This window comes from Scyliorhinus torazame, chromosome 3, assembly GCF_047496885.1.
Source record: "Scyliorhinus torazame isolate Kashiwa2021f chromosome 3, sScyTor2.1, whole genome shotgun sequence".
Lineage (NCBI taxonomy): Eukaryota > Metazoa > Chordata > Chondrichthyes > Carcharhiniformes > Scyliorhinidae > Scyliorhinus > Scyliorhinus torazame.
The window spans coordinates 304755690-304782622 of record NC_092709.1 but is presented as its reverse complement, the minus strand read 5'-3'; the positions used below and the strand labels follow the sequence as shown (position 1 = coordinate 304782622).

Here is a 26933-nt window from a genome sequence, read left to right as displayed (position 1 = left end):
TGTGGGCGTCGTGTTGGAAGGACAGGGCCCCGCGGGGAGTTGGGGGGGGGTGTTGGAGGCCCGGGGATGGGGAGTTGAGACAAGGCCACAAAAAGGGAGCTGCGCCAGAGGGGGCGGGGCCGGCTTGGATGGAAAGCGCGGGCTGTTTCATGCGCTGGGGAAGGAAGGGGGCAGGGCTGGAGAGGAGTACACGCTGATTGCCAGGGGGAGGTGGAGGGATTCTCACACGGGGGGGTCGATGGAGTGGCGGGAGAGGCCGGGGTCAGCAGGAGCTAGCTGACTTACGGGAGTGCCGTGGGGGGAGCAAAACGGCGAGAGGAGGATCTAGCTGGGGGGGGGGGGGGGGGGGGGGAGGAGAGGAAGAGGAGGAGGAGGAACTGGGTTGCTGCTGCATTGGCCAAAGGGGAGTTGGAGGGAGAAGGGGGAGTCGGGGCGGGGGTCCGCCGCCTGGGAGAATGGAGGGTGCGGGAGGCGCTGGCACATGGGTGGCCTAAAAATGGAAATGGCTAGTCGGCAAGCAGAGAGGGGGGCGGGGGAGGCAGAGGCAGAGGCAGAAAGCCCCCTGACCCGGCTGATAACTTGGAATGTGAGGGGCCTGAACGGGCCGGTCAAGCGGACCCGGGTATTCGCGCACCTAAAGGGACTGGAGGCAGATGTGATTATGTTCCAGGAGACTCATTTGAACGTGGCAGATCAGGTTAGGCTGAGAAAGGGATGGGTAGGGCAGGTCTTTAACTCGGGGTTGGACACGAAGAATAGAGGTGTGGTGATTCTGGTGGGGAAGCGGGTGTCGTTTGAGGCGCTGAACATTGTGGTAGATAATGGAGGTTGGTACGTGATGGTGAGTGGTAGGTTGCAGGGGGTGCGGGTGGTACTGGTGAACGTATATGCCCAGAGTTGGGATGATGTCGGATTTATGAAGCGCATCCAAAGCGGATTCTGGATTTGGAGGCGGGGAGCCTGATAATGGGGGGGGGGGGGGACTTCGGCACGGTGTTGGACCCAGCACTGGACCGTTCTAGGTCCAGGATGGGTAAGAGGCCGGCTGTGGCCAAGGGGATTATGGGGTTTATGGACCAGATGGGGGGGGAGTGGATCCATGGAGGTTTCCCAGGCCGATGGCCAGGGAATTTTCCTTTTTTTTCCCCCCACGTCCATAAAGCCAACTCCCGGATAGATTTTTTCATCGTGAGTAGGGCGCTAATCACAAGAGTGGAGGGCACGGAATATTCGGCCATAGCCATTTCAGATCATGCCCCGCATTAGGTGGAGCTGGAGCTGAGGGAGGAGAGGGACCTGTGGCACCTCGATGTGGGACTGTTGGCGGATTCGGGGGTGCATCGAAAGATACTTCGAGGCCAATGACAATGGGGAGGTGCAGGTGGAGGTAGTCTGGGAGACGTTGAAGGCGGTGGTCAGGGGAGAGCTAATCTCCATTAGGGCCCATAGGGAGAAGAGAGAGAGGGAGAGACTGGTGGGGGATATATTAAGGGTGGACAGGAGCTATGCAGAGGCCCCCCGAGGAGGGACTACTTGGGGAGCGACGGAACCTCCTGACGGAATACGACTTGCTAACTACTGGGAAAGCAGAGGCGCAGTGGAGGAAAACGCAGGAGGCGGCGTACGAGTATGGGGAGAAGGCGAGTCGGATGCTGGCACATCAGCTTCAAAAGAGGGAGACAGTGAGGGAGATTGGTGGAGTTAGGGTAAAGGGGGGGAACACGGTGCGGTGGGAATAAACGAGGTATTCAGGGACTTCTATGAGGAGCTGTACAGGTTAGAGCCCCCGACGGGAGGGGGGGGGGATGCGCCAATTTCTAGATTGACTGAGGTTCCCGAGGGTGGAGGAGGAGCAGGTGGCTGGGCTGGGGACACCGATTGGGCTGGAGGAGCTGGCTAAGGAGCATGCAGGCAGGGAAGGCCCCGGGGCCGGATGGATTCCCGGTAGAATTTTATAGCAAGTACGTGGACCTTCTGTGCCCGCTGCTAGTGAGGACTTTCAGTGAGGCGAGGGAGGGGGGGGACCTTGCCCCCGACAATGTCCAGGGCGCTGATTACTTTGATCTTGAAGCGGGACAAGGACCCATTACAGTGTGGATCGTACAGGCCGATCCCGCTCCTCAATGTCGACACGAAGTTTCTGGCAAAGGTTCTGGCCACGGGAATGGAGGACTGTGTCCCGGGGGTGATTCATGAGGACCAGACGGGATTTGTGAAGGGTAGGCAGCTGAACACCAATGTGCAGAGGCTCCTTAATGTAATTATGATGCCTTCGGTGGAGGGGGAAGCGGATGTAGTGGTGGCTATGGACACGGAGAAGGCCTTCGATAGGGTGGAGTGGGAGTATCTTTGGAAGGTGCTGCGGAGGTTTGGGTTCGGGGAGGGGTTCATCGGTTGGGTTAGGCTACTATATAAAGCCCCGATGGCAAGTGTGGCTACGAACCGACGGAGGTCGCCTTTTTTAAATGGGTAAGCAGGAGCATCATGGGATTCGTGTGGGCGAATAAGACCCAGAGGGTAAAAAGGGTTTTCCTGGAGCATAGCAGGGACAGAGGAGGGCTGGCATTGCCGAATCTATGTGGCTACTACTGGGCAGCCAATGTGGCGATGATCCGTAAGTGGGTAATGGAAGGGGAGGGTGTGAAAGAGGCTAGAAATGGCATCCTGTGTGGGCACGAGTCTGAGGGCGCTGGTGACGGCACCGTTGCCGCTCCCGCCGACAAGGTACACCATGAATCCGGTGGTGGCGGAGACTCTGAAGATTTGGGGGCAGTGAAGGCGTCATATGGGTGAGGTGGGGGCCTCGGTGTGGTCCCCGATTAGAGAGAACCACCTGTTCGTCCGGGAAGGATGGATGGGGGGGGTTTCTGAGCTGGCATTGGGCAGGGATTAAAAGAATGGGGGACCTGTTCATTGATGGGACGTTTGCGAGTCTAGGGGCGCTGGAGAAGTTTGGGCTACCCCCAGGAAACGCTTTCAGGTACATGCAAGTCAGTGTGTTCATGAGGCGGCAGGTGAGGGAATTCCCGCTGCTTCCAGAACGCAGGATTCAGGACAGGGTGATCTCGGGGGTATGGGTTGGAGAAGGCAAGGTCGCGACGATTTACCAGCAGCTGCAAGAAGAGGAGGAGACCTCAGTGGAGGAGCTAAAGGGCAAATGGGAGGAGGAGCTCGGGGAGGAGACAGATGAGGGTCTGTGGGCTGATGCCCTAAGTAGGGTTAATTCTTCCTCTTGCGCCAGGCTCAGCCTAATACAGTTCAAAGTTACTCACAGAGCGCATATGACAGGGGTGAGGTTGAGTAGGTTCTTTGGGGTGGAGGACAGATGTGTGAGGTGCTCGGGGAGCCCAGCAAATCACACCCATATGTACTAGATGTGCCCGGCGCTGGATGGGTTTTGCAAGGACTATGTCCAAGGTGGTGAACGCCCGGGTCAAGCTGAGCTGGGAGGTAGCATTATTTGGGGTATCGGACAAGCCGGGAGTGCAGGAGGCGAAAGAGGCCAGTATTCTGGCCTTTGCGTCCCTGGTAGCCTGGTGGAGGATTTTGTTACTGTGGAAGGATGCGAAGCCCCCTAGCGTGGAAGCCTGTACTAATGACATGATAGGGTTCATCAAGCTGGAGAAGATAAAGTTTGCCTTGCAAGGGTCTGGGCAAGGATTCTTCACGAGGTGGCAACCGCTCCTCGACTTTCTCGCGGAGCGTTAGGAGGAGGTCAGCAGCAGCAACCCGGGAGGGGGGGGTTCTTTTGGGGTGGTGTTGGGTTAGCGTGGGATGTTTCCCTATTTGTGTTTTTATTGTTATATGGGGGGATAGATTATCATAGAATTTACAGTGCAGAAGGAGGCCATTCGGCCCATCGAGTCTGCACCGGCTCTTGGAAAGAGCACCCTACCCAAGGTCAACACCGCCACCCTATCCCCATAACCCAGTAACCCCACCCAACATTAAGGGCAATTTATCATAGCCAATCCACCTAACCTGCACATCTTTGGACTGTGGGAGGAAACCGGAGCACCCGGAGGAAACCCACGCACACACGGGGAGGATGTGCAGACTCCGCACAGACAGTGACCCAAGCCGGAATTGAACCTGGGACCCTGGAGCTGTGAAGCAATTGTGCTATCCACAAGACTACCGTGCTACCGGGTTATAGTAGTTTGGGGAAATTCTATGTAGAATTCTTGCCGGTTGTGTTCTTGTGTTGTTTCTTTTTTCTGAATTGGTGGGGGGGGGGGGGTTTGTTGAAAATCTGTTGAAAATTTGAATAAAGATTTTTTTTTTTAAGAAATGGGTGTTTTTTACTGCAGTGATGTCACGAGTGGGTGGAGCTGGGCTGTCTGTCAGCTTTTTACTTTTGTTTTAGGCTGTTTGCTGCAGGGTGTGTTTTTAGTTTTGTTTTCAGTGTTGGAGCTGAAGCCAGACAGAGCAGGTGTACTGTTGATCTCTCTGCCATGAAAAGACTGTCTTGATCATTTGGTGAATTCAGAATTAGAAATGTTTTTAGTAGTGACTTTAACCTGATGTGCTTCTGTTAAAGGTTTTGTTTTTAAGTCGTATGGATGTTAAAAGGAAAGCTTAAAGGATTACTTAGTGTTGTAGTCTTTGGGGGTTGTATTTGAATTGATGGTTGCTAAGATGTTCACTATATGTTTTAAAAAGGTTAACTTGAGTTCATAGAATAAACATTGTTTTGTTTTAAAAAATACTTTTCCATTTCTGTTGTACCACACCTGTAGAGTGGGCCGTGTGCTCCTCATACCACAATCTATTAAAAGTTGTGGGTCAGGTGAACTCCATGATACACTTTGGGGTTCTCTAAACCCTGGCCCATAACAGACAATACCACTATGCCATTGCCTCCCCAGTGGTGTGCAAAAATGGCATTGCAATGGCTGGCAGGGATGAGGATATTGGGATGCAAGAAAATGCACGGCAATTAGAAATGGATGCTGACAGATGATGCATCCGCATGTATAATCAGGCTGAAATCTGGTGTCTTTTTTATTGTTATTTCATAAGATGTGGGCGTCGCTGGCTCGACCATCATTTATTGTCCTTCCCCAATTGCCCTGTGAAAAGCGATGGTGAGCTACCTTCTTGAACTTCTGCAGTCCATGTGTTGTAGGTGCACGCACCGTGCTGTTGGGGTAGGGGGTTCTAGAATTTTCACCCCGCAACAGTGAAGGAATAGCAATATATTTCCAAGTCAAGATGGGGAGGTGTTGTCCTCAAAACCCAATTTACTACTGAATCACAAGCCAACAACCTTTGCCCGTGGAAAAGAGGGATGTTACTGGTGTGTCTCGTCTTACCTGGAAATGGCCACATTCACAACCATGCCAACTTTTTTTTAAAAATATAAATTTGGAGTACCCAATCTTTTTTTTCTTTCCACAATTCGGGGGCAATTTAGCATGGCCAATCTACCTACCCTGCACAACTTTTTGTGTTGTGGGGGTGAGACCCATGCAGACAGGGGATGTGCAAACTCCATATGGCACAACCACGCCAACCTATATTCAAATAGCTCCGTTCAATGTAGTCTAACGTCTGGCAATGCCTCGCAGGAGCATTATCAAACACTGATGCCAAGCTACATTAGGAGGTGACCAAAAGCTCCATAGAGAGGGAGTGAGGTGGAAAGATTTCGGGAGAGAATCCAGAACTTGGGCCTAAAGAAAATGATGAAGCAATGAAAATTGGACTGCATAAGGAGCCTGAATTGGAGGAGGGTAATTGTCTGCATGTGGCAGACAATGAGGCTGTGTAGCGATTTGAAAACCAGCAGGAGTCCTCGAGATGTTCATGTACGTGGTTTGAATTGTGCTTGATCAGAATTAAAACACAGACAAAGTGCAGAAATTTACAGATCGTCCACGGTTTTGGCCCTTGGATGTTTCTCCGGCAGGTTGCTTGCAACATTTCACATTCTGATGTTGCACTAGAGTTCTGCCTGTCCTCCCACTATTTCCTCACTCCCAGCTCCAACCACCAAATCTAAAGCATTCCAGGCGAGGTTTACACAACCTGCAGATCACTCATACTTTCAACTAGTCCAACTTTTCACACTTTGGAATGATGACAGGAGTATGCTCTGTCCCTCCCTGATCTGGCTATGTGATAGCACTATACAAAGTTTCAGGCCCCCAATGTTTCCAGAGGGGGAAAGCTCAAGGTGTCTTCATGTTGAGAACACACATCTGGATAAACTCAGACAGAGTTTGGTAACACTTCAAATTCAGAGGTATCCTGCTCCTCCATAGGGTGCATTGCAACAATCTTCATCAATACAATTGCTGTAGCATTGATATCAGTGACATGAAGTCAGGATACTTGCCCACTCATTCCCCACTTTTGATTAAAGGTTAGGCCTGATGCAATGTGAATTTTCAGTGTGATAATTGATGCATATTGCCAAAGAACCTCTCTGGTTCTGAAATTTTTTTTTTTTTGTGGGCAGCACACAATGGTTAGCACAGCTGCCTCAGTGCCAGGGACCCGGGTTCAATTTGAGCCTTATGTGACTGTGTAGTTTGCAAGTTCTCCCTGCGTATGTGTGGGTTTCCTCCCACAGTCCAAAGATCTGGTAAGGTGGATTGGCAATGCTAAATTTCCCCTTAGTGACCAAAAGGTTAGGTAGAGTTAAGGGGATAGGGTGGGGGCATGGGCCTAGGTAGAGTGCTATTTCAGAAGGGCTATGATTCCATGTGAATCTCATTCATTTATAAATTAATTTGTCAGAGATTTTATTTTTTTTAAACTGTCTCCTATTTCTTGTACATGATTTAAATCGAATTTATAACTCCTGCTTTGTACTGTTCATTAAATCATGTGGGTATAGATTCTGCAATCTAGTTGAAGAGCCTGTCATTTCATGCACTTTTCATAGATACCGCAGATGCACTGTAGAGGGCACTGTGCTGGAGCAAACACTCGATTAGAGCAAGTCTTCACTCAAAAGCTTTGAAAGCCTGAGAGAAACTGTCCGCAAATCAAAGGTTGGGGCACGGTTTGCCCGCCACTGACTGCATAGTGATAGATGATGTACATGTTAAAACGGTAGCAAATGGGTTTCAATAGAGGGAAGTGTGAAATCATCCACTTGGAACCCAAAGGTAGATCAAGAGGTTTTTTTTCTACATGGCGAGAGGCAAAAAGCTGGGGAGGAACAGTGAAATTTAGGGGTCCAAGTGCAGAAATCACACAGTGCTAGAGATCAGACGAGAAAGCAATTTAAAGGCGTTAATGAAATGTTCACCTTTTTCCGAAGGGAGCTGGAATATAAAAGGGATGGAAATTGTGTTACCATTATATAGGTCTCTGGTTTGACCCCATTTATTATATTCAGTTCTCCAGAAAGATATTAGCCTTGGAGGCAGGGAGTGGTGCAGAATCACCAGGATGACACTGGAGCTAAGAGTTAAATGAGGAGGACAGGGTGCAGAAACACTGCATTTATTCCCTTGAACATACAGGATTAAGGAGTGAACTAATGGAGGCGTTTAATGATTTAGGTATTGTATTTTTTCTCCACCTACCCTATCGGGTTCAAATCCCACACCAGCAGCTGGTGGAGTTCAAATTCCATTGATAAATCTGGACTATAAAAGCTAGTCTTAGTAACGATGGCAATTATCATTGGAAGGAGTTCTGTCAACCTTACCCGGTCTGACCTCCATGTGACACCAGACCAACAGCAGCGTGATTGACTCTTAACCGCCCTCTGAAAATATTCAGTTCAAGAGCAATTAGGGATGGGCAACAAATGCTGACCTTGCCTTTGGAATGCCCATGTCCCATGAAAATAAATCCTGGATTAGGTGGTGCAGAATTGGGAGGGTGGCAGGGGGACGACCTTAAAATTGGAGCCAGGCTATCCCAGAATGATGTCAGGGACCATTTCTTCACCCCATTTCTTAATGGGGCAAAAATGGAACTCAACCTCCCCACGACAAGAGGTGAAGTCAACTGAAAAATTAAAAACTGAGCAAGGGCATCAAGTGTGATGTAACCAAAGTGGTTAAATGGAGTTAAGCTATAGATCAGCCACGACCTAACTGAATAGGCTTGAGAAACAGAACCCCCCCATTCCTATTTAAAAAGACGGCATTTCCTCAGGAACGCCTGGGATATAAAATCCAAGTCTGAAGCGTGGCTCAGGCATTTGCATGCAGGCTAGTAAACGCCCATCTCCGATCTGGTGGGCAAGCACGGTCCCAAAATCAGACTCCAAGGGAGACCTGGGAAAGAACCTGCCACTTTCGGAGGGCAACAAGCGGCGGGTGTTGGCAATGGTGGCAGTATTCTTTGGATCTGGCAATTCTGCTCCATTTATTTTATATGGCACCAAATGGCCAAGAAACAAGACTCTGTTATTCAGTGGAACTCCATCTCGACTGTAGTGCAATGATAACCAAATTACGCACGCATGAGTACAGCATCAACCGAGACCTTGGATTCATGTCTCACCACATTCACCCCACACTACATTCATCCCCCCCTCCAAAAAGCCATCTGGCCTGGGCTTGCGAAATCCTCTTTAACCTGTGATTATCCCTCTCTCCAGTCACACCGCCTGGACCTGTAAAGACTTAATTACCAGCGAAGACTCGCATTCATAGTATCATCTTGGATCATTGACTTTGTCTATATACGTGTTTGTGGAACCCACCTCTTCACTCACCTGATGAAGGAGCTGCGCTCCGAAAGCTAGTGATTCCAAAGAAACCTGTTGGACTTTAACCTGGTGTTAGAACAAAGAACAAAGAAAATTACAGCACTGGAACAGGCCCTTCGGCCCTCCCAGCCTGCGCCGATCCAGATCCTTTATCTAAACCGGTCGCCTATTTTCCAAGCATCTACTTCCCTCTGTTCCCCGCCCGTTCATATATCACAGTAAGGTTTCTTACTGTGCCCACCCCAGTCCAACGCCGGCATCTCACACAAGGTCTGCTGTGCAGCCTTAATCCTCATGAGACAGTTCGTGCTGTCAATCTTTCCAGTGAGATGTTCTGGTAAATAAAAGGGTAACAGATTTTTTTAAAAATCGCAGATCTATGCTGAGTTAGCTGATCTCAACCGGGATTGCACTCTGTCTCCCTATAGGACACAGGTGCGCGGAAACCTATAGAAATGTATGCAAAATCAGTCAGCATGTTCAAAAATCAGGGGCAGGGCAGAAGGGGAACGTGGCAAATTACAATATCTCATTTTGATAAAACATGCAATCGGAATCAGGCATAAATGTTCTATATCTACTGAAAATGCAATCTAATAAGACAGCTGAGCTATGTTCCCAAAAGGGTCCCATTTCCAAATTAAAACCAGCTGATGCAGGGATAAGTTCAAATTTGCCAAGTCACGGCCAACCAAATCTTCTTCCAATAAATCCGACTCCAGATTAACTCGGCTAAATCTCTCCCATTGTTTTTCCAAACATTTTAATTTAAATCAATTGCCCATGATACAGCACTTGGCAAAATAGAATGGCATCCCCGTTTAAAACACAATCATCTATCAAGTTCAGAGGGCTTGAGGTCCGGCATAGGACAGGCCACAAATTTGCTATTTGTAGGAAGAAACACAAAAGGGGAAAAGGGAAGAAAATGTTACCTGGGTTGAAGTGGGAGAGACAATAAACAACTAATTACCTGCTTACGGAAAGCTCGAGGAGTCTCATTACAAGGAATGTCTCCAAAAACAAAACACCTCAGTGCTCCTGAATGCACAGCATCCCAGAAGTCGAGGCCAGCTGTAATATAGGAAGAGGAAGTTAGAGAAAATTGCCCCAGCTCCTTGCAGTCTATAATAGGTATGCTGGGAGTTGTAGTCTTTGTAACAACAATAAAAAAAGAAGAGAATCTGCTGAAATCGAAGTGAACAAATACGAAATGTTTGAAGAAATTTAAATCTTCAATAAATAATCATTATAATTCTTTTTGTATTTTGTATACATTTCTAAGGTGCGAGATAAAAGATGCCCGTGCTCATTTTGCCATCTGCAAGAGACTTGGCGGAGTTGGTAGCCCAAAGGTTGTTGGGTTCGAAGACACACTTGATGGAGCACTAAGGGAATGTCAAGCATAATCCCAGATGAAAGATAATCCGGACCAGACGTCAAAATAGGACAGGCCTCTGCTAGGAGATTGGGCACCCAGAAGGAGATTTTTTTTAAAAAGAAAGAGTTAACCCAGTTTTCTTGTTTCCCAGTTTTACTGTTTGTTTTCTTCTGGGCAGCACATCTGACCGACACCCTTGAATCGAACAGCTGCCTAAAAACACGAATTGGAGGGGGGAAATCTCAATCCTGTCAAACTAGAAATTCTGATTGAGATGGTGATTTGGTTATTCAATCACATCACCACCTGTACAATACATTACAGCACGGTGCATTGTAGGGCAGCAATCGGGGTTTATGGGGAGAAGGCAGGAGAATGGGGATGAGAAAATATCAGCCATGATTGAATGGTGGAGCAGACTCGATGGGCAGAGTGGCCTAATTCTGCTCCTATGTCTTATGGAACACTACAACCTGTGACATCAGGAAGAGCCTCTGGTGAAAAAGAGCATTCTCATCTGAAGATATTTGCAATGGTCATAAACAAAGTTTTCCAATAGGGGGTGCAGACCATTCAATCCAATTCCCCCCCGAAAATCTCAGTGCAGGGGTTCAAGGCAGCAGTGCATCACTACCTTCGCAAGCGTAATTAGGATTGAGAAATAGATGCCAGCATAGCCAGGGATGCCCGTATCCCATGAAAGGAATGATTTTAACAAAAATCTGGACAAGAGAAGCTGGAGCTGGACAGAGTTTTAGTCTCTCAGGTATTTGGGGAGGGGGTGAGAAAATGGATTTGAAGCTGAAGGTCAGCCATGATGGTTTTGAATGGTGGCGCAGACTCGAAGGACAAAGGGTCAAGGATGGGGGTTGTGTGTGATTAAATAATGTTAGCATTGAAAGAATGGAGGCATAAAGGGGCATAGCGTGGTCAGCACTTCAACAGATGTAAAAAAATGTGATTAGACCGAATGGCCCCTCGAGCCTGCTCTACAATCATGACAACTTCCACCGCCTGTTCCCCATATTCTGAGAGACCAAAAATCTCTCTCGCGCAGCCTTAAATATACTCAACAAAGGAGCATCCAAAACCCTCGAGTAGAGAATTTCCGGAGATTCTCAATCCCGGTGAAGAATTCTCTCCTATCTCAGTCCTAAATGATCATTTCTTCTTTTTTTTTTTAATTTAGAGTACCCAATTCATTTTTCCAATTAAGGGGCAATTTTATCGTGGCCAATCCGCCAACCCTGCACATCTCGAGTTGTGGGGGCAAAACCCACACAAACACAAGGAGAATGCGCAAACTCCACACAGTGACCCAGAACTGGGATCAAACCTGGGACCTCGGTGCCATGAGGCAGCAGTGCTAACCACTACGCCACCTTGCTGCCCTTAAATGATCATTTCTTTATCCAGAAACTGTGACTCCGTTTTGAATTTCTCCAGCCGGAGGAAAACAACCTCTTTTGATGTCTACTCTGCCAATCCCCTTCAGACACTTCAATTAGATCACCTTTCATTCTTCTAAACTCTGGGCAGTACAAGCCCAGTTTACACAGCCTCTCAACTGGACTACTCTCTTATCCCAAGAACCAATTTAACGGACATTCATTGTACCACCTCCAACGCGAGTATGTCCTTCCATTCAGATGGTGACCAAAACTGCACAGTATTCATGCATCATCTTACTAAAGACGAGTACAATTGTAACAAAACCTCCCTTACGTTTGTGCTCATATCCTCTTGCAATAAAGGCTAACATGCCATTTGCCTTCCTGATCACCTTGCTCTTGCATGCTAACTGTGTGTCTTTTGAAGAGTACATCCAAATCCTTCTGAACACTAACATTTTTAAAATATGTTCTGCTTTTCTATTCTTACAACTTCCCCCTCCTAGCCCCATATTACAACTGCACAGTCATCTCTTCCACCCCCCATATTATAACATAGAACATACAGTGCAGAAGGAGGCCATTTGGCCCATCGAGTCTGCACCGACCCACTTAAGCCCTCACTTCCATCCTATCCCCGTAACCCAATAACCCCACCTAACCCTTTGGACACTAAGGGGAAATTTATCATGGCCAATCCACCTAATCCGCACATCTTTGGACTGTGGGAGGAAACTGGAGCACCCGGAGGAAACCCACGCAGACACGGGGAGAACGTGCAGACTCCGCACATATTATAGTTTATCTGCCACCTTATTGCCCATTCACTTGACCTATCCCTCTACGGCCTTTTTTGTGTTCTCAGCTTATAAATGTATAATCAATAAATTCAGATACATTTCCTTTGGACTCTTCATCCAAGTCATTAATATAGATTGTAAATAGCTGAGGCCCGAGCACTGATCCTCACAGCAGTCATAGTCTGCTGTAAGAATAAGAATTTGTGTGTAAATTTTCTTAAAAGAATGCCTGAGATTCAGTGTGAAAAATGTTTTGATGGAAGGAGCTTGATGTTGTTACTTACTTTTGATACATGCAGGTGCCTCATAACGTGGCACCTGGAGGCTGATCATTGGACAACACGGTAGCACAGTGGTTAGTACTGTTGCTTCACAACAGCAGGATCCCAGGTTCAATTCCTGCTTGGGTCACTGTCTGTGCCGAGTCTAAACGTTCTCAGTGTCTGCGTGGGTTTCCTCAGAGTGCTCTGGTTTCCTCCCACAAGTCCCGAAAGACGTGCTGTTAGGTAATTTTGACATTCTGGATTCTTCCTCCGTGTACCCAAAGAGGCGCCGGAATGTGGCAAGTAGGGGATTTTTATAGTAACTTCATTGCAGCGTTAATGTAAGCCCACTTGTGACAACAATTATTATTATTAAGTGGCTCAGAAGGATCACGCATGAAGACAGCCAAAGTATAAAGTCTGGTCAAAGACTATAATGGAGTGGGCGGCACAGTGATGCAGTGGTTAGCACTGCTGCTTCATGGTGCTGAGGACCCAGGTTCGATCCTGGCCATGTGGAGTTTGCACATTCTCCGTGTCTGCGTGGGTCTCACCCCCCCCTAACCCAAAGATATGCAGGGTAGATGGATTGGCCACGCTAAATTGCCCCTTAATTGGGAAAAAAAAATTGGGTACTTTAATTAAAAATTTTAATTTAAAACATTCTTTCTTTTCAAAACATTCTTTCAGGGGATGAGGGTGTTGTGGACAAGGCCAGCATCTGTCACCCATTCCTCATTGCCTGCAAGGCCAGTGAGATCAGGGGCCAAGCAGGCTCCTAATTCATAGGTGAGCACCTATGCAGCCTCAGGCTGCCCCTAAAAAAGAATGGCAAGTTCATCTCGGTGCCAGCAAGTGTGGGCTCATGACCCCCATTTGGAACAGGCATTGGGGCCATGGAGGGGCCTGCTTACTTCTCAAACTGCATCACGCCGACTCGAACCACACACAAACGCCTGGGAATAGTTCTGTGAAAAGCAAAAAGTCTGGGTCCTTTGAGTTTGGTCATTTCACTTACACAGCATTTATTTTTCATTTTAAAAAATCATTACAATTCAAGAGATTAAATACTTTAGTACAGGATTCATTACACATCTTGTGGAAAGAGTAAGCATTAGATTCTGCACCAAGTTTAAAAATCAGAGTTAGAGAACAATCGCTTCCTCTTTTCGATCAATTTTTTTAAATTACATTTTTTTTTAAATGTTTCGCCAGTCAATACTGGAGCTATCAAAAATTTGTTTCAGAGCCGGCTAAACATGTAAACACACCAAAAACACAATCACCTTTACCGCTAGGAATACAGCAATCATTTCAGTTTCTCAAGTTAAGGAATATCAAAGTAATTTCTCCCTAAATATATAATTTTGTAATTTCTCAGTGACATACATGGGTGAAAAACAGGAATAAGAAATTGCTTAACAGTGAGAGATTTGAGACAACGGATGTGAATGTTTGGGTACAGAAGGGTCTGGGTGGGTGAATGAGTTGGGGTGGGGTAAAGAAGATTTTTAAAATAAAAGAAATTTAGCTCAATTAAATTTTAACCAGTGATATCCACACAATGCTTGCAAGGTAAATCAAACACAACTTTGATTTAATAAAGTAGAGTTCGGACAGAATGTCTGTAATAATCTCTCTTTGGACCAACTCACTCCAGTTTATGTTCCAACCTGAAAAACCCACAAAAGTAACTAAGTGGGAATCTACTAAAGCTAGAATCAAGATAAATTGGACACTTCACAGATCCAATTGCAACCAACAATGAAGAACGATTATTGACTAGCCGCTTCCACACGTGAAAAGCTTGCAGGAACGGTCAAAAGGAAAATGGACATGGGGCAAGGAAGAGAATACTTTACTCAATCATCAGCAAGGGCTATTACATTTTACAACATCTTTTAAATATACATCAGTCACAGTCTTATTACAGACTTAATTACATTTAAACATTCCACATAAAACAACAATTTACAATAAAAAGGTTCACAAGAACAAATTTAAAATCCAGTTTACCAAGGTGGGGGAGGGGGGGGGGGGGGGGGGGGGGGGGGGAGTTCTAATTTGGACAGCGATGATTCCAAAAAGAAAATCTAGTGAAATTTGCACACTTTCACCTTCAACCAATGATCAATTAGTAACACGTTTCCATACTTCATTCAGTTACTTCCTGAAAAAGTCACCAGGATGCACTGTACCAGACTAATAGTTAAATAAGAAGCATTCCATCATCCCTTCCAAAAATAAAAACAAATAGGTTCTCTTTGGAAAACGCAGTTAAAGTGTACGCAGTATTTTGTCAGTAAATTGCTTTTATGAAAAAAAGAGAAAAATTCCACTACCAAAAAAGTCAATTCTGTTTTATAAATATAAAAAAGACATTAGTGCAAAATGCAATTGTTAGCACTGTTCATCTTAAATTTTGTGTCTCAAACTGTTATTGGCTCTCCAACAAGAGAATCTTTGTGCAGTTCTGGGTGCATTTTCTTCAAACAAAAAAAATCGACTAGGTGACTTTGAGACAACCTGGTGGCAGAAGCGATGAACCATTAATCTCCAACCAGAAATTCTATTTTCAGAACCACTAACGACTGTTCAATGCCATGGAATACCATCGCTTTTCATCCAGTCTTCTACAGGGCATTGTCATGGAGAAGGACGCAACAAAACAATCCAGTCGACCGATCACATTGAGAGTCGCTCATTACCAGTGAACATTATAGACCACGAGAGACAAACCACTCAATTGTCCCTCTCTGCTAGAGAAAACGAGGCCGTGGACAGCAAAAGACACCATAAGTTGTTTGTGATCCAGATTGCATCAAAGACTTGCAATGAATCAGAGGGGCGTGTGTGGTTCCACAAGACTCCGACTCCCAGTTCAGAAGATACACCATTTCCTTTTTCAGGAAAAAAAAAACTGTACACGTACCAATCGTGAGCCTGACCCTGGTGCCAAAACAATCATGGGGCACAGTTACCATCCTGCGTAGACCGGTTCTCTATCCCAGGAAATTCCATAAGATGGGTGTGGCTCCTGACCAGTGGATGGCTCTTTACTCAGTAATGGGGATCGCACTAAGTCGATTGGTGTGGCCTTCCTCTTGCGACGACAAACAATTACAATAACGATCAGCACAGTAACTGAAAAAGAACATGTCATTGATCAGAAATATACAAGTCACACACAAACCATTCTAATATAGTAGGAGGAAATAGTATCCTTAGGGGGCTAGCTTGCCTAACCCTTGGCTGGATGTTGGAAACCCCAATAGATAATGGCAAATTAAATTAATGTCACAGAAATTGCTAAATCTTTGCAGATAACCTTTTTCGAAGTTTGGTGAACATTCAGTTTGGCAGCAATTTTGAAATCAAACACCACATCCAGATCTGCAATCACCAAATTCCAATTATTCCAAAAAGGCAAGGCTCTTCGCAATCTTATTTGGCATCACCTGATAGAATAAAGCTTCATTCTCATGACTCACCATGTATAATATCAGTTGTCATATTTGGAATGTTCTTATGCTGGGAAATTAATCATCTGGGATTTTCCCTTCATCTATTTCAAGGACAGTCCATTAGGCAACTTATTTTCAGATATTGAGCAGCTGGAGTTGGGCACGGTGTCATCACAGAATACTACAGTGCAGAAGAGGCCCTCTGGCCCATCGAGTCTGCACCGACTCATGAAAGGCCCTGACCTGCACACTTGGCCCACAGCCTTGAATGTTATGGCGTGCCAAGTACTCATCCAGGTACTTTTTAAAAGGATATGAGGCAACCCACCTCTACCACTCTCCCAGGCAGTGAATTTAGACTGACACCATTCTATGGGTAAAAGGTTTTTCCTCAAATCCCCCCTAAACCTCCCAACCCTCAATTTGAACTGGAGTCCCCTCATAACTGACCCTTCAACTACGGGGAACAACTGCTCCCTATCCACCTTGTCCATGCCCCTCAATCTTGTACACCTTCATCAGGTGACCCCTCACTCAGTCTTCTCTGCTCCAGAGAAAACAACTCAAGCCTATCCAACCTCTCTTCATAACTAAAATGTTCCATCCCAGGCAACATTCTGGTGAATCTTCTCTGCAGTCCCTCCAGTGCAATCACATCCTTCCTATAACGTGGTGACTAGTGTATTGCAATAAATTGCTGTGCCCAAAATTCCTCTTCAGGGTTAGGGGAGTTGGGGGAGAAGATATCATGAGAAGAAATACATGTTTCCCACTCACTTGTTAAAATGACCACAAGCAGAATAATGGCGAGTGGTGCCAGCACACAGTTATCGCCCGATTTGAGGAAGAATGTTTCCATACAGTACTGAGGCGCAGTACTGCCAGCAGGACAAAATGCATCACTTGGACACCGGATTGGCGCTACATCTGGACTCTGGGAAAACAAAGGTCAGGTAGTTTGTACTAACCATTGGCCATACTTAAAGATTGGGTTTAACTTCCACAGCCAAGCACCAGTAAGTCAGACCACAGAAATAACAAAACCATTGATGCCGAAAAGGGAGGGGGAAAAAAACAAACACTGCAAATCTTGGAATGTTCTTTACCCAAAAAGCTTGACGCTTTTCACAAATGTTGACAAACTTACTGTGTATTTATTTACTTATTCGATGGAGATTTTGCTCTTTCAAAGAGGACTAGTCATTGACTAAAATACTAACATGCACTTAGCAGCTTCACCATCATTTTTTAAATGGAGCTGTAACAAGATATAATTAAATTATTGTTCCTGTTCACCCCGGCATTCGCACTCGATTCAAACTCGAGCAAGTCACGCAGAAACCACTATGGCTTTAACTGATTGCTGAGGAGGACACTTACAAAGCAAAACCCAAGGAGGAACTAGAAAATAGGGCCAGTAAGACTCAGAGGAAGAGCAGGCAGGGAGATGTTGCAAAACACAGCGGGACTGATGATCTGAAGTGCATTTGTTTCAATGCGAGAGGTGTAACAGGTAAGGCAGATAGAATTTGGATTAGTACTTGGAACTATGTTGTTGTTGCCATTACAGACTTGGTTGAGGGAGGGTCAAGATTGGCAGCTAAATGTTCCAGGATTCCGATGTTTCAGGCGGGTAGAGGGAGATGGAAAAGTGGTAGGGAGAGTTGCAATACTGGTTAAGGAGAATATCACAGCTGTACAGATTTTAACTTCCCCTATATTGACTGGGACTCACTTAGTGCTAGGGGCTTGGACGGGGCAGAGTTTGTAAGGAGCATCCAGGAGGGCTTCTTGAAACAATATGTAGATAACCCAACTAGGGAAGGAGCCGCACTGGATCTGGTATTGGGGAATGAGCCCGGCTAGATGGTCGAAGTTTCAGTAGGGGAGCATTTCGGGAACATTGAAACTTACTGAATTATGGTCAATGATGGATAAAGATCGGAGTAGTTCTCGGGTGAAGGTGCTAAACTGGGGGAAGGCTAATTATAACAATATTAGGCAGGAACTGAAGAATGCAGATTGGGGGCAGTTGTTTGAGGGTAAATCGACATTTGGCATGTGGGAGCCTTTCAGATGTCAGTTGATAAAAATTCAGGACCAGCATGTTCCTGTGAGGAAGAAGGATATGTATGGCAAGTTTTAGGAACTTTGGGTAACGAGAGAGATTGTGAGCCAAGTCCAAAAGAAAAAGGAAACATGTGTAAGGGCTAGAAGGATGAGAACAGATGAAGCCAATGAGGAATATAAGGAAGGTAAGAGGAACTTAAGCAAGGCATCAGGAGGGCTAAAAGGAGTCACAAAAAGTCATTGGCAAACAGGATTTAAGGAAAATCCCAAGGTTTTTTACACGTATATAAAGAGTAAAAGAGTAAGAGAGTAGCCAGGGAAAGGGTTGGCCCATTCAAGGACAGGGAAGGAAATCTATGAGTGGAACCAGAGGAAATGGGCACAGTACTGAATGGGTACTTTGCATCAGTTCACCAAAGAGAAGGACTTGGTGGATGATGAGTCTGGGGAAGGGGGTGTAGATAGTCTGGGTCACATTGAGGTCACAAAGGAGGTGGTGTTGGGCATCTTGAAAAATATTTAAGGTAGATATGTCCCCAGGACCTGATGGGAGCTACCCCAGAATACGGAGAAAGGCAAGGGAGGAAATTGCTGGGGCCTTGACAGAAATCTTTGTATCTTCACTGGCTCCAGGGGAGGTCGCAGAGAACTGGAGAATAGCCAATGTTGTTCCTTTGTTTAAGAAGGGTAGCAAGCATAATCCAAGAAATTACAGGCCGGTGAGCCTTAGGCAGTGATAGGGAAATTACTGGAGAAGATTCTTTGAAACAGGATTTACTTACATTTGGAAGCAAATGGAAGTTTTAGCGAGAGGCAGCACGGTTTTGTGAAGGGGAGGTCGTGTCTCACTAACCCGATTTGAGTTTTTCGAGGAAGTGACAAAGATGATTGATGAAGGTAGGGCAGTGGATATTGTCTATATGGATTTCAGTAAGGCCTTTGACAAGGTCCCTTATGGCAGACTGGTACAAAAGGTGAAGTCACACGGGATCAGGGGTGAGCTGGCAAGATGGATATAGAACTAGCTAGGTCATAGAAGGGGGTAGCAGTGTAAGGTTGTTTTTCTGATTGGAGGGCTGTGACTAGTGGTGTTCCGCAGGGATCAGTGCTGGGACCTTTGCTGTTCATAGTATACATAAATGATATGGAGGAAAATGTAACTGGTCTGATTAGTAAGTTTGCGGACGACACAAAGGTTGGTGGAATTGCGGATAGCGGTGAGGACTGTCAGAGGATACAGCAGAATTTAGATAATTTGGAGACTTGGGTAGAAAAATGGCAGATGGAGTTTAATCCGGACAAATGTGAAGTAATACATTTTGGAAGGTCTAATAAAGATGGAAAATACACAGTAAATGGCAGAACCTTTAAGAATATTGATAGGCAGAGGGATCCGAGTGTACAGGTTCACAGGTCACTGAAAGGGGCAACACAGGTGGAGAGGATAGTCAAGAAGGCATACGGCATGCTTGCCTTCGTCGACTGGGCATAGAGTATAAAAATTGGCAAGTCATGTTGCAGCTGTATAGAACCTTAGTTAGGCCACACTTGGAGTATAGTGTTCAATTCTGGTCACCACACTACCAAAAGGATGTGAAGGCATTCGAGAGGGTACAAAAGTGGTTTACCAGGATGTTGCCTGGTATAGAGGGCATTAGCTCGGAGGAGAGGTTGAATAAACTTGGTTTGTTCTCACTGGAATGACGGAGGTCGAGGGGAGATCTGATAGAAGTCTACAAAATTATGAGGGGCATAGACAGAGCGGATAGTCAAAGACTTTTTCCCAAGGGTGCCAGAGTCAATTGCGAGGGGACATAGGTTTAAGGAATGAGGGGAAGAGTTGAGGGTAGTGAGTGCCTGGAACTCGCTGCCGGAGGAAGTGACGGAAGCAGGTACGATAGTGGCGTTTAAGGGGCGTCTTGACAAATACAGGAATAGAATGGGGATAGAGGGATACAGACCCCAGAAGTGAGGTTAGACGGGTAGAATGGTCGGCGCAGGTTTTGGAGGTCCGAAGGGCTTATTCCTGTGCTGTACTTTTCTTTGTTGTTTGTTGAATAGCTAAAACCCAGAAGAGGACATTCCAGCCTTCTAAAGTATGAGGTATTACTTGTAGTAGATGGAGATTTAGATTTTTAGGGGGCAGTTTCTTCCCAGCCACGAAAACAGCACACATCAGGGACAGAATGCCCACATACCCACCCAAAGAGTTGCCAATCAGGATAGCATCCAAATACTCCACCTCCATCAAACCAGGATTACTCACGGGGCAATAATGCTCTTCGGGGCATAGGTTACAGCTCTCCTGTCCCACCATTATCTGGTAATACCCCGTTTGACACATTCTACAGAACAGATTTTTTGGCTGCTTGTACATTCCTGCAGAATGAAAGAGGAACAACATGAAAGCATCCGTTTGGGACCCAATCACACATGCACCATGATGATTTTAAATTCCTGTATAAACCCACCTGCTGGACATCCTCCGTTCAATGAGTAAATGCAGCACATGGCAGAGTAAAGTACAGAGCTATGCAGACCAGCACAATCATTAGTCTGATTGCTACTCCGTGAATGATTGGTTAGTGCCAACCAGAAGAATAGCACAGCCAGTGATGACAGGGGGAGCAGACAAGGAAGGGCTGCCACTAAATAACCTCCCTACTCAATCTGGGAATATGCAGTGGTGTGGGGGAAACAAATGAAGCCCACTGCCTGGTTCAGTAACCTGCCCCACTCCATCCCCATAGAGTAGGATTAGACTCAACTCCGACATGTCCTATCAGCATTACCATTCCAGAAAACACTGCCGCTCATTTGGTCCAAATGAGTCGGCCACTTGAATCGAGACAATTAGAACAAGTCTGGTTAACAGGAATATCGTTTTACTTTGACTTCATTTTAGAGTACCCAATTCTTTTCTCTCCAATTAAGGGGCAAATTAGAGTGGTCAATCCACCTACCCTGCACCTACCCTTGGGTTGTGAGGTGAGACTCACGCAGACACGGGGAGAATGTGCAAACTCCACACGGACAGTGACCCGGGCGGCCTGGATTGAACCGGGTCCTCAGCGCTGTGAGGCAGCAGTTTGCTTTGACTTCATGCTTCACTCTCCCACCTCGTCTGCCACTGTATTTAAATTCAATTGATCATAGATGGACAGACTTCACTGTTTGGAACACTGTGGTAGTTGTGTGGGTTCAGCAGAAAGAAATTGTATACGTGCAAAACCCAGATTGGAGAAGCACAGTTCAGGTAGAAGGCTCACAAACAACTTCCTCAGGGTAACCAAACACAACCCAATAATTACAGCTTTGGCAGTCAGCCACTTCCAGCAAAGAAATTAAACAAAAAAAAAAACAAACACCAAACCAAAAGATAGGACTCAAGTATTTTTAGAACTGTTAATTGGAGAAATATTCCACCATCTGAAAAGCTCCCTGTTTAAAACTATAGTGGGTTTCACAACATCTATTGCTCCTTTCCTTGATGTTTTGTGCAGTTAACTGGCTTGGTTTCCTCTCTCGCCACACACTACACATGTGGGTGCGGACACGGACGCAACCCCCCCCCCCCCCCCCCACACACACACACACACACACACACAGTGTTGAATTTCCCCCGACAAGGGGTCCTCAATTTTTTAAATATTCACAGGATGTTGCCGTTACTTGTTGGGCCAACATTTGTTGCCCTAATTGTACAGAAGTCTCTTGCTCGCCCATTTCAGAGGGTATTTAAGAGTCAACCACATTGCTGTGGATCTGAAGTCACATGTAGGCCAGACCAGGTAAGGATGGCAGATTTCCTTCCCGAAAAAGGGGCTGCACGGTGGCACAGTGGTTAGCACTGCTGCCCCACAGCACCAGGGACCCGGGTTCAATTCCAGCCTCGGTTCTCTCTGTGGAGTTTGCACGTTCTCACAGTGTCTGCGTGGGCTTCCACCAGGTGCTCCAGTTTCCTCCCACAGTCCACGATGTACAGGATTAGGTGGATTGGCCATGCTAAATTGCCCCATAATGTCCAAAGGCTAGGTGGGGTTGCAAAGTTGCGGTGGATTGGACTTAGGCAGGGTGCTCTTTCAGTGGGTCGGTGCAGACTTCTGCACTGTAGGGATTCTATGAAAAGGACACTGGTGAACCAGATGGATTTTTGGAACAATCAACAATGGTCATCATGAGACTTTTAATTGAATTCAAATTTCACCACCTGCCATGAATGGATTTGAACCCAGGTCCCCAGAGCATTACGCCGGGTCTCCGGGTTACTAGCCCAGTGACAATACCATTACACCACCATCTTTACCATCGGTCATCCCTTTTGCTTCACCATGATATACCTGGTCGACACGGTGTACACTCTGTTGCTGCTGTAGACAGAGCTTCCTCCCCACCGGGGCACATTGTACACTTGCTGCAGTCAGTCGTGCTGAAAAGCAAGAGAACATTTTACGCGCACACACTTACCCGAAAACAGGCTTCCATTAGCAAAAGGACAGGATTCACAAACAAAAAAAAAGTTAAAATGATGCAAGTTACTCTTGACAGACAGCACAGCTCACACTAGTGATCCTCGCTCATGCACAACTTGCATTTCTATAGCACCTCATGTGGCTAGTGTACCAAATGGCTCCACATGGGAGGGGGCAAAGCAAAAGGAAGTGGGTGCGTGGGTAACACAACAGCATGATCAAAAAAGAAGGGGTGGAGTGGTTAGCACAGCAGCCTACACCGCCGAGGACCCGGGTTTGAATCCCGGCCCTGGGTCACTGTCCGTGTGGAGTTTGCACATTCTCCCCGTGTCTGCGTGGGTTTCACCCCCACAACTCAAAGATATGCAGGTTAGGTGGGTTGGCTACTCTAAATTGCCCCTTTATTGGAAAAGAAGAATTATTGGATACTCTTTTAAAAACAAAAAGGAATTTTCAGGAGATAGTTGTTTCAGAGAATTGGAAAACAAAAGGAATGCTTCACCGAGTCAAGGGAAGGCTAGAAAATAGCCAAACGAAGAAAGCCAAGAGGCAGCTGATTCGAAGACCACAGGATGGACGTAGGGACAGGAATTATGGTAACACTGATTAAGGTTATGGAGAGATTCAAAAGTGTGAATGAGAATTTAGAAGTTAACCCACTCACTTCCGGGTGCGGCTATGCAGAGCTAGGTCGCATGTTCGGTAGCTCACGCTTGGAACGGACTTTTGGGTTCTTTACAGGGCCCCCACGGCATTTGTTCGACATTTCCCGGTGTGGGAAGGAGACTGCAACATTCCCCCGAAAGTGTCCCCCAGGAATGGTATGTCTCTTGGTTACCAGACCCGGCAGAAACAGTAAAAGATTTGGCTATAACTGCAGGATAAACAAAGCCTCTTCCAGCATGCAGGCGGGGGAAGGGCAAGCTTAGAGGCTGCAAGCTGACTTGAGGGCCTTTATTAAAGGTGAATTCTGGCAGTAGAGGGAACAACTGTGAAAAGATCTACCAAGGACATTGAAGAAGCATGGACGAGGCATCCGGTGGCAGCCATGGAGGAGTAGGTCGCGCATTCGGCAGCTCCCGTCTGGAACGGACTCTCAAACCTTTTTCAGGAGTTTCCACAGACGTTTTGGGGCAGATTGGTGAAGCGAACACTGCCAAAAGGATTCCCTCTCGAGACATCCGGTTGCGGCTATGCGGAGCTAAGTCGCACATTCGGCGGGTCCCGCAAAAACTGACTTTTGAGCTCTTTTCAGGGCCCCCCAAGGGCACTTTTTCGATGTTTCCCGGTGTGGGAAGGAGTTAATAATAGCTCCCCGTCAGTATATGGCTTTAACTAGGAGCGGGGCGACAAAAAAGGTGGTGGTGGACCTGAAGAAGAGAGGGAAGAAGGACAAAATGGCGGTGGGCTGAGACCAGGCAGTGTGGAGGCAGTGGGCGGAGGAGCAACAGGAGGGTATCCAGCGCTGCCTCACAAGAGATTAAAACGGACCTGCTAGAGCCGATGAAGGCTTCTATTGATAAGCTGCTGGAAACACAGACGGCCCAGGGGGTGGCAATCTGAGAGGCTCGACAAAAGATCTCTGACAATGAGGACGAGATCTTAGGCCTGGCGGTAAAGGTGGAGGCGGACGAGGCGCTCCACAAGAAATGGCAGGAGCGGTTCGAGGAGATGGAGAATCGGTCGAGATGGATGAATCTGCGGATTCTGGGCCACCAGGAGGGGCCGGACGTGGGGACCTATGTGGTCACCATGTTGAACTCGCTGATGGGAGCGGGGTCCTTCCAGGGGCCCCTGGAGCTGGAAGGGGCCCATAGAATGTTGGCGAGGAGGCCCAAGGCTAATGAGCCTCCGCGGGCGGTGCTGGTGCGGTTCATCGATTGGGAGTGTGTACTCAGGTGGGCCAAGAAGGAGAGGAGCAGCAGGTGAGAGAACGCGGAGGTTCGGATACACCAGGACTGGAGTGCGGAGGTGGCGAAGAGGAGGGCCGGGTACAATCGAGCGAAGGCGGTGCTGCACAGGAAGGGGGTGAAGTTTGGCATGTTGCAGCCGGCGTGATTGTGGGTTACCTACAAGGACCGCAAGGACCGGTACCATTATTTTGAGTCTCCGGAGGAGGCGTGGGCCTTTGTTCAGGCTGAGAAGCTGGACACAGACTGAGGGTCGGGATGGGCGATTGGGGACTGCGGTGGATATGTTATGCCTATTTTTGGTTCGGGGCGGGGGGAAGGGGGGGGGGGGTGCCTTTGCATTGTTTTGGGTTTCTTTTTCTCAGTGTTTTTCTCTTTCGGGTTGGGCACTGTTTTGGTTGGTGGCGGGGCCTGGTAGGTGGAGATCGCGGGCTTTTTTCCCGCTCCGAAGACTGGGGGGAGGCGGGGCCGGGAAGCGAGGATTGTTTCCCGCGCTTAGAACGGAGCAGGGAGGGGGAGAGCCTCTGGATGGGGAGCGGGAGAGGAGGGTGTGCCACACAATGGGAGGAGTCGAAGGGGAGGCGGGAGTGCCGGGGTCAGCAGGAGTCAGCTGACTTGCGGAAGTGCAATGGGGGGAGTAAACCAGCTAGGATGGGTCCTAGCCGTGGGGGGGGGGGGGGGGGGGGTGGGGGGGGGGGAGCGAATCGAGTTGCTGCTGCTAAGGTCAAGGAGGAGCTGGAGCGAGTGGGGGGGGGGGGGGTGGGGGGGGGAGTGGGGTCGAGATGGGGGTATGCCGCTATGGGGAACGGGCCGGGTGTCGGGTGCGGGCGCGTGGCTGGCCGAGGAGCGGTCATGGCTAGTCGGCGGGGGAGGGGGGCGGGTAGCCCCCTGATCCGGCTGATAACCTGGAATGTAAGGGGACTGAATGGGCCGGTTAAGCGGGCCAGCGTGTTCGCGCACCTGAAGGGGCTCAAGGCGGATGTGATTATGCTCCAGGAGACACACCTGAAGGTGGCAGACCACGTAAGACTGAGGAAAGGGTGGGTAGGTCAGGTGTTTCACTCGGGGCTAGATGCCAAAAATCGAGGGGTGGCGATCTTGGTGGGAAAGAAGGTGTCATTCGAGGCGTCGACCATTGTGGCAGATAATGGTGGTAGGTACATAATAGTAAGTGGTAAGTTGCAGGGAGAGAGGGTGGTACTGGTCAATGTGTATGCTCCGAACTGGGACGATGCGGGTTTTATGCGGCGTATGTTGGGTCGGATCCCAGACTTGGAAATGGGGGGCCTGATAATGGGGGGAGACTTTAACACGGTGTTGGATCCGGCACTGGATTACTCCAGGTCTAGGACGGGTAGGAAGCCGGCGGCGGCTAGAGTGTTGAGGGGATTTATGGACCAAATGGGAGGGGTGGACCCTTGGAGATTTGCAAGGCCGGGGACTAAGGAATTTTCATTCTTCTCACATGTCCATAAGGCTTATTCTCGAATCGACCTTTTCATTTTGAGTAGGGCGCTGATAGCGAGAGTAGAGGATACCAAGTATTCGGCAATAGCCATTTGGACCACGCCCCGCATTGGGTGGACTTGGAAATGGGGGAGGAGAGGGACCAGCGCCCGCTGTGGCGCTTGGAGGTGGGGCTGTTGGCGGACGAGGAGGTGAGTGAGCGGGTCCGAGGAAGTATAGAGAGGTACTTGGAGACCAACGACAACGGGGAGGTCTGAGTGGGGATGGTATGGGAGGCACTGAAGGCGGTGGTGAGGGGAGAGTTGATCTCCATTAGGGCCCACAAGGAGCGGGGGGGAGAGGGAAAGGCTGGTGGGGGAGATGGTGAGGGTAGACAGGAGGTATGCGGAAGAGCCCGAGGAAGGATTGTTGAGGAAGAGGCACAGCCTCCAGGCCGAATTCGACCTGGTGACCACCAGGAAGGCAGAGGTGCAGTGGAGGAGGGCCCAGGGTGCGGTCTACGAGTATTGGGAAAAGGCAAGCCGGATGCTGGTGCGTCAGCTTCGGAAGCGGGATGCAGCTAGGGAGATCGGGGGAGTTAAGGACAGGGGAAGGAGCGTGGTGCGGAGTGGGGTTGGGGTCTTCAGGGACTTCTACGAGGAATTGTACCGCTCTGAGGCCCCACGGGAGGAGGGAGGGATGGGCAGTTTCCTGGATCAATTGAGGTTTCCAAAGGTGGAAGAGGGACTGGTGGCGGGACTGGGGGCCCCGATTAGGCTGGAGGAGCTGATCAAAGGGATAGGAAGCATGCAGGCGGGGAAGGCACCGGGGCCGGATAGTTTCCCGGTCGAGTTCTATAAAAAATATATGGACCTGTTGGGCCCGCTGTTAGTTAGGACCTTTAATGAGGCAAGGGAGGAGGGGGGCTTTACCCCCGACGATGTCCCGGGCACTGATCTCCTTGATCCTGAAGCGGGACAAGGATCCCCTGCAATGTGGGTCTTACAGACCGATTTCCTTGCTAAATGTAGATGCCAAGGTGCTGGCGAAGGTCTT

The 26933-nt window shown here is 47.9% G+C and overlaps 1 protein-coding gene and 1 long non-coding RNA gene across 3 annotated transcripts in view; both read right to left on the bottom strand.

The window, feature by feature from the left end:
* The window catches only part of LOC140409222 (uncharacterized), a 33885-nt gene extending 24116 nt beyond the window's left edge, over positions 1 to 9769 (bottom strand). Inside the window, exon 1 of one of the 2 annotated variants that reach the window (XR_011940305.1) lies at positions 9654 to 9769. This is a non-coding gene — a long non-coding RNA (uncharacterized lncRNA). The remainder of the gene's footprint in view (positions 1 to 9653) is intronic. The other variant, XR_011940306.1, reaches the window with a different exon arrangement.
* A 4784-nt stretch (positions 9770 to 14553) lies between these two features.
* LOC140409218 (uncharacterized) overlaps positions 14554 to 26933 on the bottom strand; it is a 116313-nt gene continuing 103933 nt past the window's right edge. The window contains exons 6-9 of the mRNA XM_072497495.1: positions 22390 to 22478; positions 20316 to 20428; positions 16757 to 16913; positions 14554 to 15659 (exon numbers count right to left, since the gene is read on the bottom strand). Coding sequence (XP_072353596.1) covers positions 15493 to 15659; positions 16757 to 16913; positions 20316 to 20428; positions 22390 to 22478 — 526 coding nt within the window. The 3' untranslated portion in view covers positions 14554 to 15492. The remainder of the gene's footprint in view (positions 15660 to 16756; positions 16914 to 20315; positions 20429 to 22389; positions 22479 to 26933) is intronic.